At 37.4% G+C, this 15,863-nt stretch overlaps 1 protein-coding gene across 2 annotated transcripts in view; it reads right to left on the bottom strand.

The window, feature by feature from the left end:
• Nucleotides 1–1,907: 1,907 nt before the first annotated feature.
• The window catches only part of ern2 (endoplasmic reticulum to nucleus signaling 2), a 31,670-nt gene continuing 17,714 nt past the window's right edge, over nt 1,908–15,863 (bottom strand). For both annotated transcript variants that reach the window (XM_049469576.1, XM_007238133.4), the window contains exons 16-22: nt 11,887–11,986; nt 7,385–7,584; nt 6,139–6,286; nt 5,461–5,588; nt 5,188–5,311; nt 4,258–4,325; nt 1,908–3,715 (exon numbers count right to left, since the gene is read on the bottom strand). In XM_049469576.1, coding sequence (XP_049325533.1) covers nt 3,545–3,715; nt 4,258–4,325; nt 5,188–5,311; nt 5,461–5,588; nt 6,139–6,286; nt 7,385–7,584; nt 11,887–11,986 — 939 coding nt within the window. In that variant the 3' untranslated portion in view covers nt 1,908–3,544. The remainder of the gene's footprint in view (nt 3,716–4,257; nt 4,326–5,187; nt 5,312–5,460; nt 5,589–6,138; nt 6,287–7,384; nt 7,585–11,886; nt 11,987–15,863) is intronic.

The raw sequence follows: 15,863 nt of genomic DNA, 5'->3' as shown, positions 1-15,863 counted from the left end.
TATAACTGTATTTCTGCAATTAATCAAATAACCAAAACAGCAGACTCAGATAGCTTAGATCATATTAAGGCCTAGGTATCCAATTTAGAAATCTGCATTTCAGCTCAGTAACTGAATTTTTCAGCACTTGCATACTCTTACTTTGATATCTTAAATTTTCTCTGTGCATGCACACAAACCACCCCTCCCAATCACTTTACCAATAGTGTACTATTAAAAGTTTTTAAAGAGAAGATGTATATGTCATTACAGTGGGTCAAATTATATCTAAAAAAACATGAATCATTGAAAGTGATTCGGATTCCTGAAATGCAGATAAATGTATAATAAAGTAAGTATATATAAATTCTTAAATGACTATATAAAGTACCGTATTTTTTGCACTATAAGGGGCATTAATAAATAAAGGTCTATTTTCTGGTCAATTTTCATACATAAGGATTATAAAATCCATTATTACACTAGTAAGGAACAGGGGTGTCGCCATGTTTTCCTTCTAATTTGCGAGACCTGTAAATCTAAGTTAAGTAAACAAAACTTTAATTCTTAAAAAAAGAAAGAAAAAATACACACACACACACATATATATATATATATATGGTTGTTAATTTACACAGATTCTCTCCTGAAAACTGTTTGGGTAAGTAAAGCGATTTTACAGTTAACTTAGATTTCCAGGTTTCCACTAAGACTGGGTGCAGCAGCATTAGCAGCTAACCGCTAGTGCAAGCCACCCGACAGGGGGGGTCTCTAGTGCAGTGCTTTTTCATACCCCTTTTTGCGTCACTGCTTGGGGCACTCGTTCTGAATTCCGGGAGATTATATGTGACTTGCGGGCATCAGGGAGCCACTACCGAAATGCGGGAGACTCCCGCTGCTTCAGGGAGACTTGGTTTGTCTGTGTACTTCAGTGGAGTGGCTTTACTGCTCCTTTCAACCTGACTGGTAAAATTCATACATAATTTACATAGATTTTTGGGAAAATTAAAGGATTTTTAGATCGCCTTATAGTGCGGAAAATATGATACAGCAAAATAGAGGTTTATATCTATCCAAAAGAACTGAAAACCATCACAACTCATAGTCATAGAATTAAGGTATTGCTAAGAGTTCAATCTGCTTTTTGGAACACCATCTGTCTTTAAGGGTGCAATTTATTGAAAACTAAATTCATTAATTAGAAAGGGTGTCCACAAACATTAGGACATAAAGTGTGAATTTTAGATTTTAGAAAATACTATATCACTGGTTGGCAAGATTTGATAAACTCAGGTTTGGTAGATTGTGTACTTTATTCTAAAGTGAACTGGTCTTCACTATGGGTGTGCCACCTTATTCACTGGTTTGTTTTTTATATATAAAGCTACTCTTGGTAAACTCCATGTTTATTTATCTGCTCTTCTAAATGTAAAGCATGGAAATCACAATATTGGCTCTCTCAATGTGTTGCGAACAACCTCCAAAATAAACCTTAAAGGACTATTTAAGAATTATATTTTCAGTAGTAAATGAAAAACAAAAGGATCAGGATGTGTTATCATATATTAAGGAAATATGCAAAATTCAAGCACTGTTAACTGTTGTCAGCAGAGCTAAAGGCAGTGTTTTATTACTAGATCTGTGCAGTATGTTATTGATATCAGTGTGGTGTGATCTCTAGCTCCACCTGCTGCTCATTTACCAACCGTAACTCCACCCCTGAGGTTGGCAGGTTTAAAACAGCAGCCATTAAATCAGTCATGGAAGCTAGCAAGCAAATTAGCGGCTACACAGCCTAAAAACACTTGCCATTCATCGAAAAAAACTCAGTGACCAAAGATGAAATAAAACAAAAGTAAATATTGGCAGTGAGTTTCCCAGATGAAGAAGACTCTGAGCTCAGAAAGACAAGACAAATGCAGAGCTGCTACTTTTCTGAACAAGCCAGGTCATTTATCACAGCTTACTAGGTACAGGCATTTTAATGAATTTATCAATTTGAGTGTTCTCATTCATATCAGTGGTCTGTGTGCAGCTGAGATAGCTTAGCTAGTTAAGCACGGTTAGCTAAAGTGATATAGACTATGCTGGCTAACACAATCATGCTACACATGCTAACATGAACAGCAGTCAGTCACAGTGTAGTAATGAGTATGCCAAAAATATACAACAGAAACTGAAAGTTAGACTCTGTATTGACTCAGTTTTCTATGAATGTGATTGGCTATATGTTGAGAGATTTCTTGCGTCCAAAACAAATAACAGTAAACATTACTCATGGCCATTTGCAAGCATTTAGATAGAGTTAGCTATTTATCTGTTTATTTCCAGTCATGACTGACTTTGCTAGAAACCAGTGAGGGTAGTTCATAACCGAGATCTGAGATCAGGCTGCAGATTTATGTTATTGGTTAAACTAAGCAGTTTATTACTAAGGTCTGTAAAGCAGTAGTTTCAAATCTAGGGTGTATATTTTCGGACAGTGGGCTTTTTTCCAGTATAATGGAATTTGCTTAGGCTAACACAGCTAGCAGTGCATAAAACTAGCTAGCTAACTACAGATAAAATTAGATAAAATCCACATGAGCTGGTTTATAATGTTGCTTGCCATGGTAAAAGTTACTGAACTCGTCTGTCATGCACTCGTTTGTGTAGGTTCAGCTTGGCAACCAGAGTGAGCTTCGTTTCTCTGGAGTGGTAAGCGGTGTGGATAACTCTCTCTGGTGATTTGAAATTGGACTGCTGTAGCCATTTCACTCACTTACTCTCATTTTCTACTGATTACTCAGTTGTAGATTGTACCATTTGAACAGTTTTAAGGCTATGGTGAAGTCAGCTGAGTTTAGACTGTCTTTGTGTACACGTTTTATGTATCGTTAAGTATGTAGTTGTTTGAGTATATTTTCGTTAACTCTCTGTTGCTGCCAGTTGTGGCCAGGTCTCCCTTGTTAAAGAGATAAGTGATCTGAATAGGATTTTACCTGGTTCAATAAAGGCTAAGTAAAAAAAAAAAAAAAAAAAATTCTGGGTATTTAAAGTTTAAATATCAAGAAGGATGCCTCCAACTGTCTTTGAGAAGGGCCGGAGTTACACTGTCATGGCAATCACATCCTGCTGTACTGCTTGAACAACAAATACAGCTTTAAATACTTTGCTCACACATCAGAGTCCAATGGTCTCTGGATTCCATGTGTTTTAAACATCATACAAAAGCAATCCAGGCCTTCATTCAAGTCTGCTGGTTTAGCTGATCTGATCAGGGATCTGTGTAAAAAGGCACTTGGAAAAAGTGGGCATCAATCTCATGGCTTAAAAATATTGAAAATTAAAAACAAAAACACCAAAAAGAAAAGAAAAGCCGCAGAAGTCGTCCATTTCTCACGTCATGAAGAAATCGCAGTAGTCTGCAGTAACAGTTCAGTAGAGGAAGAGTGAAGCGGAATCACTCATTACTGTCCAGTGTATTCCAACAAGCTCTTCCTATCCTCTTCACTTATAGAAGTGTAATAAACCCCGTTCCTCAAAATGAATGATCATAATTCACGTATGCTCTATGTGGGTGTGTTTAGTGGTGGTAGTAGGGGTGGAAAAGTCTCTCTGGGGCACAGATGCTGAGAGCAGAATGCGTGTGCAGCAGTAACCGCGGGAAACGGGAGGTGAAGTACGATACGAAGCCTTCTGGGACCTCGCCAAGCGCGCTCTGAACCTCTGGGGGGAGCTCGTGGTAATGATGTTTCTGAATTATAAACACAAGCAAGAGAGGGCTGTAATTAATGAACACATGCCTACCTCTAAACCATAATGCAACCAGTTCATTAAACTGTGTTTCTATAGTCTCTTACAGCTACTTATTTGGTTTCATATAATATTTTAAAAGTAAAAAAAAAAAATAAAAAAAAAATATTTACCTTCCAAAAACTGTTTCTGGATACTACATATAAAATACAAATAAGGTCAGGTTGTCCTACTGCCTCCACAATGATGTATAGTGGTTGGGCCCCAGTAAAAGCTATTGTGTGTTCCACAGTGTTTGTTCAGTTTAAACTGAAAGCTAAATTTTAGCTCGATTGTGTTGGTTCCTAACAATGATCATTTACAGTTCAACAAATTTACACATGAATTATAATGAAAGTCTGGATCATTACAGCAAATAACAATAATGGGCTAACAGGGCTTGAAACTGGAAATGTGTGTTTAATGTATTTATCTTTATTTATCTGATGTTTTGGTGTATTTAGATTGTATTAGATAAGGCAGAGTGTATGTGTATGCACTTACTTTATTTCTCATAGCTCTTAGCAGGTCTCTCACAGAGTTTCCTTTGTAGGTGCGGAATTTTCTCAAATCTGGTAGCAGCAGAATAAAACGAGTATTAAGTATAGAAAGTCTTAATTATAAAAAAAAATATTTAAACTGCTACAATATGAAAGGTAAAATACTTAAAGGGCATATATCACACAAAACTTTTTTTTTTTTTTAAATAAGCATAAAAAATATTTGTAAATAATTTGTACAAATTATTTATTATGTGTACACACACTGCCAGCCAAAAAAAATCACCCCTGGATTTAAGTAAGTAAATGATGTGGGGTTGATGCTGCAGTTGGTCAGGTCTAGGTTCAGCAACAGTATGTGCTGAAAGAATGAGGTCAGCTGACTACCTGAATATACTGAATATAGACCAGGTTATTCCATCAATTGATTTTTTCTTCCCTGATGGCACAGGTATATTCCAAGATGACAATATCAGGATTCATGGTGCTGGAATTGTGAAAGGGTGATTCAGGGAGCACGAGATCATCATTTTCACACATGGATTGAGAGAGTTCACCACAGAGTCCAGATCTTAACCTCACTGAGAATCTTTGGGATGTGCTAGAGGAAGCTTTGTGCAGCAGTCAGACTCTACCATCACCAATGCTGCAAGATCTTGGTGAAAATTAATGCAACACTGGATTGAAATAAATCTTATTGAAACAATGCCACAGTAAATGTGTGCTGCAATCAAAGATAAACGCAGTCCAACCAAATATTAGAGTGTGTGACCTTTTTTTGTGGTAACTTTTTTTTGGCCAGGCAGTGTATATAAATGGTCAATCCTTAGTTAATATGGCGAGACAGCAATGCAATTATTGCAAAATTAAAAAGAGAAAATGATTTCTGTTTCCAGAATAAAAAAATGCTTTAGGAAGCTACAGTACTACTAACCTGCCTGTAGCGGCGCTGAGATGTGCATCCTCCAATTAGTTCTGACAACTGATCGACCTGCTGTCTCCAGACGCACTACAACAGCACTGTCTGGAGGCTCCTTTTCTATACGGTCACTGACATCCTGTGGCATACAAAGATAAACAATCAAACACACCAAGCTAAAACAGACCAAATACAGTCTAAAACTTATACATGAAAAACCACTTTATGAGACAATATTTTAGTTCCAGTTGAAATGGTCTTCAAATCAAAGCATCAGTTCATACAAACCTGAAAGAACTGCAACTGTTTCTCAGGGCTCCAGAAAAACGGATGTTTTAAAATAGAGGCTGTGGAGGGGCGGGACTCCGGATCAGCACTTATCATTCCCTCAATTAAATCTCTCCCAATCACATCCTCTGAAAATGGAAAAACACAACAGGGCTTTATAAAGAATAACATATTAATTTAACGTATAACATTTATTCACAGTGGCAAAGACTTATACCATTTTTAAAGGTTATACAGGTAGGAGAGTGAAGTGTTCAGCCCAATTACTATAGTTCTTAAGGCTCCTTTATGCCCTTGACCACTGCTATACCGATATTATGAAGAAAAAAATGTTCACACCCATTTACACCACTGCCTCTTTTGTCTTTTTTTATAGTAAGTGTATTAACTCAACCTCCTCAACCACCGCCATTTTTGTCAAAAAAGTATTTAGGCAATGATAATTAGGTAAATGGAGTACAAATTCGTCTTTATTAATGGTGTAGAGCAGTGTGTACATACACCATCAGTTATAAACAAGGTCAATCTTAAAACAATGCCCATAATGTGTGCTCTACAATCTCTACACACATAATGTTACAAAGTGTCTGGACACAGTGATCACCATTTGGTGGCCAAAGTTGCATTATTTCACCAACAATTTAATTTAGACACCCAAACACAAACACAAACACACACCGTGTAAATCCTCCATAAAGTGCTCTAAGCTGCAGGCTCCAGAGAGGATGTTAGCTTGTCGCCGCAGAGTGTCCCCAAATGGGTGCTGTCCTCTGGACACCACATAATAAAAGACGCAGCCAGCTGAGAACACATCCACTGCACTCGTCTACAAGAACAACAATAAGGGAAAGACAAGCGGGAAAAACGTGTTGCTTGGTTACCAGGAAAGAACACACAGGTTTTTAGCTTGCTGTGGGATATTCCACAACAACAAGTGTCCAAAAGCAATGCTTCAGCAAGATCAATTTTAAGCAATTTGTCCCTCCAAGGAAAGACAGTATACATACATTCGTATGTGAAATTCACTAAAGGTGCTTATGAGTAATATGGGTAAAGCTTTGGATACACTACATGACTTAATACATACTTAAATCAGAGCATGGACATATTACACTACACAACTGTTTTAATGATTATTTCATTAATATGCACCTAGCACAATTTAATGTCTATGGTTCGACTGTTTAACAGTATCACTAATGCTAATCTGCTTAAAATATGTTTTATGGTCTTCTTTCTAAAGGTTCGTTTTCATTGGCTGTTGATGAAGTTGGTAAAGAGTTTACACTACCAGATTCCGTCCAAAATTATGTAAAAATCACTGAAGTTGGATGCAAATTTGAGGCTTATAATTGAGTCTCAGCTCATCATCAGGGCTAAAAGTTGTGTAGTGTAACTCCAGCTTAAGCAATATTGTTACAACTACTATTGTGTTCATATGAATTATTGAAATCCATAACATTTCCAATGGATTTAATTGCAACAGACATGAAAACCAATGGAGAGTGAAAAAAGAGAGGTGAACAATTGGCCCTAAAGGAATTATTAACATGGAAAATTCTGATATGATCTGAGACTAAACATCAGGGGTAAAAGCTGTGGAGTGCTCTACAAACTACACTACTAACTAAACTGCAGTCAAGCACAAAAATATCATTTTGAGAAATAAAAACACTGCCTATTATTTGTGCTCTACTGCCTTCATTATGGTACACAGTGCTTGGAGCCTGATCATTCATACAAAAAAAAACCCTATGAAAATCACATTATAAGTGCACTTGTTATAATGCGACTGGCTAACATATTAGTGACAATATTTCTACTATAAACAATTTCACAAGTAAACACATTGGCAAATATTGAGGTCAGCAAAAAATACTCAATAACTATTAGTTTGACAGGTCTGCATTTTTCAAGATCTTACTGGGTTTCCTCCCGAATCATTGGCGAGTAACTCTGGAGCGATCCAGCCCTCGGTCCCGGGAATTCCCGAGCGCAGGCTAAAACTGTGGCGTCCGTCTGGAAGCTTTTTACATAAGCCAAAATCGGAGATCACAGCTCGCACTCGACCAAGCACTCCCGGCAGTGAGAGAAGAATATTTCTTGGCTTTAAATCCCTGTGAACTTTGAGATTAAAAAAAAAAGACAGAGTACAGTCAAGTACAAAAGTAAGTAAAATGTGTTTACAAAGCACATTTAAAACCAAAGTGCTGTACACTTTTAATCCAATTAAAAACTAAAACACACCATGACACAAAACAATCCCAGACATTAAGCAGATAAAAAAGCACAAAGCTAAAAATAGGATTCCACCTTTTGAAAACTGAAACAGAAGGGGCGGACCTAATGTCCGGCGGTTGGCTGTTCCACAGTCTCGGTGCTGCAACAGCAAAGTCTTAATCCCCCTTGAGCTTTAGCCGAGAAAGAAGAACAGCAAGGAGCGACTGATCTAAAGACCTCAATGACTTGGGGCGGGAAAAGAAGTACTAGTGACTCAGTCATGTATGATGGTGTAAGCCCAAGCAGCTTCTAAAACAAATAAAAGAATTTAAACTGGAGCCAGTGAAGGAAGGCTGAAGCTGGAGTGATATGATTTAGTACCAGTGAGCATTCTAGAAGCTGCATTTTCAACTAACTGTTAATGAGGCAGAGACAATTTACTAATGACTAGGGCTGGGCGATATGGAAAAAAATCTTATTACGATATAGTTTTTCATATCAGCCGATATCGATATGTATCACGATATAAATCAAATCACTTTCTGTTACACTTAAAGGTTTCTATTTTTACTCAGAAGTGACAGAATAAGGGAGTTATGGACAAAATCACTAGCAGGCTCAGAGCCTTGTGGACAGACACTAGGATGTTAACATCTTGCCAGGTGGGTACAGCTTTTAAATTAATTTTAAAAAGGGGACAAATATATAAACTAAAAAATATGTAAGACCCTTTACATTATATGTCTGTTTAATTTAAATTGCAATAACACTTTATTTATTTTTATAAAATTATATTTAATCAAAAGATCATTCCCCTCCCTGAATGCAGGCAACTACATAAAGCAAAATACAAGAGTATCACAGTGTTCATTTTGACAGGTGATTTTGATACAGTCTTAGTCTTTTCACTAAAATGTATAATAGTTTTAGTTACATTTTAGTCTATCGGATATTATTAGTTTTAGTCAGATTTCAGTCTAGTTTAATTTTGGTCATATAAAAAGTATGTATTACATATGTTTTACTGTTTTTCTATTTTCTATTTGTTGTAATTTTAGATAATTTACTGCTTATGTTTTTTTTTAAATAAGAGCCTTTAGTTTTTTTTTCATTTAAATTAAGCTAACATTTAAATATTTAAAAAAAAAAGTGGCCTATAATGGAGGTGGGAGGAATAAAGTCAAGTTTCTGAAATGATCCACTTCTACTGCAGTACAGATTTATACTAACATTACTGGCTTTCAGTAGACTAGACTTACATTACTTAAGTGTATTTAAAACTCCAGTTCAGTAACAGCAATGTTTAGCTCAGTTCAAATACAGCTAGACAGATTATATAATCTTCTGTATTTAGTAAAATATCCAGCATAACAGACTCTCTATCTGTTAAAAACTATAAAACACAAAGACAGAGGAGAATGCTGCCCTCAGGGTTTTCTAACAGAAACAGTGAGAGTTAGGAAAAAAGATGGAAAGTGCTTCCTTTCTGTGTGTTTATATACTAACCCCTCACTCGTGCTGAAGTTAACCTTAATTTACACGAAACGTGGATTAACACGGCTAACGTGCGTTACCCATTAGTTTATTAGAATGTAAAAAGCAGTGAAAGCATCTTAGCTAATGATGACAGATTGCACAGATCCCTTTTACACCTAAACATCGCTAACTTTAAACTGGAGACAAGCTAATCTAACTAGCAGCAAACAGAGCAGCGTTTACCTGCCTTCAGAAATCTGAACAAGCTCACCTCTCTAAATATCTTGGAGACGCATGCCTCATATTTAAAAGGTGAGTTTTCCAGTGTAGCGCCGCTGAATAGTATAAATGAAGTTTATCCAGTAAATGGGAGAGAAGGAGCCGCTATGTGAGGAGTTCAGAGTGGAGGGGCTCGGGGGGTGGGGCGGAGGGGGATGGTGGAGAGGGGAGGGGAGGGGTTGTACTGGGCTGAGCAGCAGTTCAGCGTGCTGCCTGATCTCGTGCTGCGCCTTTTCACAACGCTACTTAAACGGGAAATAGAAAATTTAGTTTATCGAATTTCTCGCCCCGACTTATCGCGATATATAGTTTCCTCGATAACTATCGATATCGTTTTATCGCCCAGCACTACTAATGACAATGTAAAGTGCACTGCAATAATCCAGACAAGCTGAGGGTATCTACATGTAAAAATGTAAGAAATAATTTAAAGCGCCACTAGGTAGGATTGAGATTTTGTGCTCGTGTGCTCCCCCTACAGTTGTAGAGTGTAATAAATGTTTCAGGGGGATTAGTTTCTCTTTCTCGTTTTCTGTCTTTCACAGACATATTCGGTCTCTTTGCAGCTTCTGCTAGAGTGTCTGTATGTTAGTTTGTAAAAAATGAACCAGTAGTCTTTGTAGAAATGTTAGAACTAAAGGTCGGAAAGCAGGTCGCAGTTCACGCGAGTGTTGGTTGCGGCCGCCTCGGAAAACTTACAGAGTCTGGTTTGTGCTCAGAGGAGCTCCGGCACAGACACGAGAGCGCCGCTATTCATCCTATTACACCTCAATTCAGTGCTGCATGTAATTTTACTTCTTTAAAGACAAAACTGCTTTTGTCAACAGTTTATTTGGCTGTCAAACTTTAAAGCACATGTGTCAAACACAAGGCCCGCGGGCCAAATGTGGCCCGCCACGTCTTTTTATGTGGCCCGCGAGAGCTTGTAAAATCTTAGTGTCTATAATAAATAGGTCAGAAGCGTTCTTTGACCAAAAAATACATTTCCCACAATGCTTGTCGATTGTATTACCCGCAAAGTTACGGCTTACTGCCACTACACGGCAGTGTAGTCATTGATGTGGAAACCCTGCCGGAGGGAAGGTGTAACTTCGCGGGTGGAATTGAGACATGTTTATCCCATAATATCCAGAAAAAGACAAGTTGATGCAGACGGACGGCTGTGCTTCAAGGCGAAAGACCGGTATGCATTTTGTGTTACTGACCAAAATAAACGCTTTTTAGAAGAGATATAAATTATGTGTAAATATTTATAAGACAATAGCTGATAAAATCTGTTTTAATGAGGTTAATAAACATCACTGTGACATCGCTAGTCGCAGTTTCACCTCAGCAAAGGACGAGGAGGTGAATCACTTATCTAACCAGCCTTTACTGATTTCTGCCCCCAATAACCCTTTCAATAACCTCCAATAGCCTTTAATAGTCTCCAGTAGCCTTCAACAGTCTAACCTTGCAGCCGTGGTGTGTTCTAAACTCCGTAGTTATAAACATCATGAGGTTAGCAGCGCGCTAACTGACCTGTTTATAATGTAATCCGAGCAGTGACTCCGGGATGGCTGCTCTAAACTGCTGCTGTTAGCTGCTTGGGCTGAAATATGAACTGTAGAGAGCTGTATTATCCGGTTAGTGGGGTTATTTTATTTCATACACAGAAGAACTTAAAATTTTAAAAACGCTCCAGACTGGCTCAGCTGAGTCCTGTAGCCCGTGGCTGGGCTGTAGCTCTGACTCAGTAAAGACTGTGGGCTTGTGCTGCTGCAGCTCCCACTAGTGGTTGGATGAGGAAATGCTAAATCTGTCACAGCTCACAATTTTTGATTTTATATTAATTAAGCCTCTTTTCAGTATCAAACGTTTTGATCAAAGTTAATATAACTTGTATTTTATGTCATTTCTATTCACGTGTATAGTTTGGTTCTTGATTGATGGAGTTTTTGGATTTCATAACAGGATTTATGTTAATAGAGCAACAAGCAAACATTTTTTCCATGCAACTGTAATATTTGATTGAATAAATAATATATTGAGAGTTATTTAACATTAAGGAGTAATTACATTCATTTACATATATTACATTTGGTTACATTTTCTTATATTTATAAGTTACATCTGGCCCTCGGAGGACAGCCAATATGCCAATGTGGCCCTCGGCCAAAATGAGTTTGACACCCCTGCTTTAAAGTCAGAAAACTCACACCAAGGTTCCTCACCTGGGGTTTCACAAATTCACCAAGACACAGAAACTGGATAAAAACAGCATAAGCTCAGATTTGTTTTTGATTAACTCAGTGGGATGTAAAGCTGGGTGTCATTGGCATAACAGTGGAACAAGATATTGTACTTCAATAAAACAGGGTCAGGTGAAAGCTATCTAACTTTCAAAACAAAACCAGGGATGAATAATCCTTTAAAGCACAGCTGCCATTTTCTAATTTGATGGAGACTCACCAATGTTGAGGGAGTGCAGATGATTGAGCCCACACATAGTCTGTTCCAGCAGAGATACAGGATCCAAGTTGGAATATGGACAGGCTGGGTCTTCAACATACTGCAAACAATTACACATATAAAGAATAAATTATTCACAGCCTACATTTCTAATTCTTCCAAGTCAAGTTAATCACTGTACTTCCTGCAGGGCTGACAAAGGAACTCTTTTGCGCCCTCTGCTGTCCTCACAGGTAAATCACACAGATTTCACAGACTTACTGTACTAAAAAACAAGCTTGTGGAAATCCAAGGGCTACCTAATTGCAATCTGCATCAGAAACAGCTTGTTTGTATTTCAATAAAGTGTGTGTGCTTTCATATATTTTTAGTATTCAGTGTACGTAACTGAGTATCTTCAATTAGGGTTATTTGGCTGAAAATGTCCAAAAAAGTCAAAAAGCATTTTTAGAATACAATCACAATACAAAAATAACTTATGCAGAACAATGACTATTTTAGGTCATCCAGCATTTTTTCTCCTAATGCTTTGGATTTTTGTTCAGCAGCAGTGCCAAGTCCACAATTCCCTCCTTCTACCCTGGCCCCTGGCTGTTGTTGTATACAATGTCAGAAATTGGAAAACTACTGACATATTATGCATAAATTCAATGAAATAAAGCATTTAGCATCACTTATTAGGGTTCAAGCACCGAAGGTGCGTAGAACCCTATTGTTTTTGCTAAGATTTTTCTTCTTCTTATTATTATTATTATTAGGGTTCAAGCACCGAAGGTGCGTAGAACCCTATTGTTTTTGCTAAGATTTTTCTTCTTCTTATTATTATTATTATTATTATTCTTTTTCTCCTGTAAAAACAGTTGTGCAGCCTAAACCGTAAGTCATAGAGAAATGAAACTTGGTAGGTAGATGTAGGATCAGTGCATCTCGGTGGACAACAAAAATGGCACCGATTGGTCAAGTGGTGGCGCTATAAACAAGGAAATTCATTTTTCACAATTTTCTCAATAACTCAAAAACCATAAGACCTACATTCAAAATTCTTTTTTTGATGGATTCCTTGGGTCAATACCAACAACTTTCCAATTTGGACCATGCACTTCCGTCTATATAGATTTTGTGCTAATTTGCATAATATGCAAAACCTACTTTTGCCAACTAGTCCTAGGAATTTTGACCAATCCTGGCATGTTTGGTATCAAAACACTCGTGAGAGCATGCGCTTCAATATTCATTAAGAAAAAGTTGAAATATGTAAACAATATGGCCGCCATATGCAAATTAGTCCTTCCGGATATATGCCCCATTCACTTCAAGAGGTAAATTTGGAGCACTGTTTCTCAGCAACCGTGCAACCTAGCAAGTTGAAACTTTGCATGCAGAATCTATCATACAGCCTCTAAAGGATGTTCAAAGGGCAACTTAATCAATCAACATGGCAGAACACCATCAGCCAATCAGCATTCAGCAGACATTTTGGCAGGCTGAATGTTGCCCAATCTGGATGATATTTGGCAGTTATGTTCAGGTGGAGACACTGTAGTGACCTGCAAAGTGCTGAAACAATCCGCCCACTGGGGGGCGCTGTTCCAAAAAAACGAGTATATGTCAATCATGCTGTACTATTTTGACATCTAATTGTTTTTGCCATATTTAGTACAGTGGCTCTTACAAATTTCTCAATACAACTATGTTTAAAAGGTGCTTTGTTCATTCATAATTGCTAATTGTTTGAAAATAGCTATATTGAAACTACTCTCTGGATATTTGGCCTATCACCTCCATTTCAGTCTTGCTGCACACTGTAGAGTCTCTAGGTAAATGTTCATTAAAAACATTTGTGAAAATTTCACATACAATACTCTCCAGGCATCAAGCAATCTGTGCGTCCTTGGAATTTCTAACCTAAATTGCTGTAACTCTGCAGTATTTGCTGTAATCTCACAATGTTAAAGACCTCTGTACAATATCACTCTGATGAAGCGCCATTTAATACAGAACTAGATTAAGAATAACTTGACATTACATGTCATATCAGAACATTCACTCCTTTGTGCCTCTTCTCAACATTAATAACAGGTGAAAGACTTTTGATCATTTTAAATGTGACAGAATGTCTCCAATTATGTTAGACCTTCTTACACATCACCATCCTATGCTCTAGTAGGCACCATTGTGCTAGTTGGTGCTTGATGAAGCGCCATTTAATTCAGAACTAGATTTATAATAACTTCGTAATTACATGTCATATCAGAACATTCACTCCTTTGTGTTAATTTAAACTTGTTTGGTCAAACATTTCAGCTTGTTCTGCAAAGGTTCAAAGGTCAATCTGAATACCACTTTGTGAACATTCTGGTTGAAGCCACCTGATCAATACCAATAACATGTAGACACCTTTTGACTAGTTCTAACTCACTTAATGAATATCCTACAAAGTTCACTAGATTTACATGTGAATTTAAGCACTGGTCAGGTTGAAAGGCCTCTGCTCAACATTAATAACAGGTGAAAAACTTGATAATTTCTAAATGTGACAGGGCATCTCCAATCATATTAGACCTTCTTACACATCACCATTCAATGCTCCAGTAGGCACCATTGTGCAAGTTGGTGCTTGAACCCGATGATTGCCGCTTGCGGCTATATTTATTATTATTATTATTATTATTATTCTTTTTCTCCTGTAAAAACAGTTGTGCAGCCTAAACCGTAAGTCATAGAGAAATGAAACTTGGTAGGTAGATGTAGGATCAGTGCATCTCGGTGGACAACAAAAATGGCACCGATTGGTCAAGTGGTGGCGCTATAAACAAGGAAATTCATTTTTCACAATTTTCTCAATAACTCAAAAACCATAAGACCTACATTCAAAATTCTTTTTTGATGGATTCCTTGGGTCAATACCAACAACTTTCCAATTTGGACCATGCACTTCCGTCTATATAGATTTTTTGCTAATTTGCATAATATGCAAAACCTACTTTTGCAAACTAGTCCTAGGAATTTTGACCAATCCTGGCATGTTTGGTATCAAAACACTCGTGAGAGCATGCGCTTCAATATTCATTAAGAAAAAGTTGAAATATGTAAACAATATGGCCGCCATATGCAAATTAGTCCTTCCGGATATATGCCCCATTCACTTCAAGAGGTAAATTTGGAGCACTGTTTCTCAGCAACCGTGCAACCTAGCAAGTTGAAACTTTGCATGCAGAATCTATCATACAGCCTCTAAAGGATGTTCAAAGGGCAACTTAATCAATCAACATGGCTGAACACCATCAGCCAATCAGCATTCAGCAGACATTTTGGCAGGCTGAATGTTGCCCAATCTGGATGATATTTGGCAGTTATGTTCAGGTGGAGACACTGTAGTGACCTGCAAAGTGCTGAAACAATCCGCCCACTGGGGGGCGCTGTTCCAAAAAAACGAGTATATGTCAATCATGCTGTACTATTTTGACATCTAATTGTTTTTGCCATATTTAGTACAGTGGCTCTGACAAATTTCTCAATACAACTATGTTTAAAAAGTGCTTTGTTCATTCATAAGTGCTAATTGTTTGAAAATAGCTATATTGAAACTACTCTCTGGATATTTGGCCTATCACCTCCATTTCAGTCTTGCTGCACACTGTAGAGTCTCTAGGTAAATGTTCATTAAAAACATTTGTGAAAATTTCACATACAATACTCTCCAGGCATCAAGCAATCTGTGCGTCCTTGGAATTTCTAACCTAAATTGCTGTAACTCTGCAGTATTTGCTGTAATCTCACAATGTTAAAGACCTCTGTACAATATCACTCTGATGAAGCGCCATTTAATACAGAACTAGATTAAGAATAACTTGACATTACATGTCATATCAGAACATTCACTCCTTTGTGCCTCTTCTCAACATTAATAACAGGTGAAAGACTTTTGATCATTTCTAAATGTGACAGAATGTCTCCAATTGTGTTAGACCTTCTTA

Source organism: Astyanax mexicanus, chromosome 21, assembly GCF_023375975.1.
Source record: "Astyanax mexicanus isolate ESR-SI-001 chromosome 21, AstMex3_surface, whole genome shotgun sequence".
NCBI lineage: Eukaryota > Metazoa > Chordata > Actinopteri > Characiformes > Acestrorhamphidae > Astyanax > Astyanax mexicanus.
Note: the sequence above shows the minus strand (reverse complement) of the source record. Positions and strands in the feature narration are given on the sequence as shown.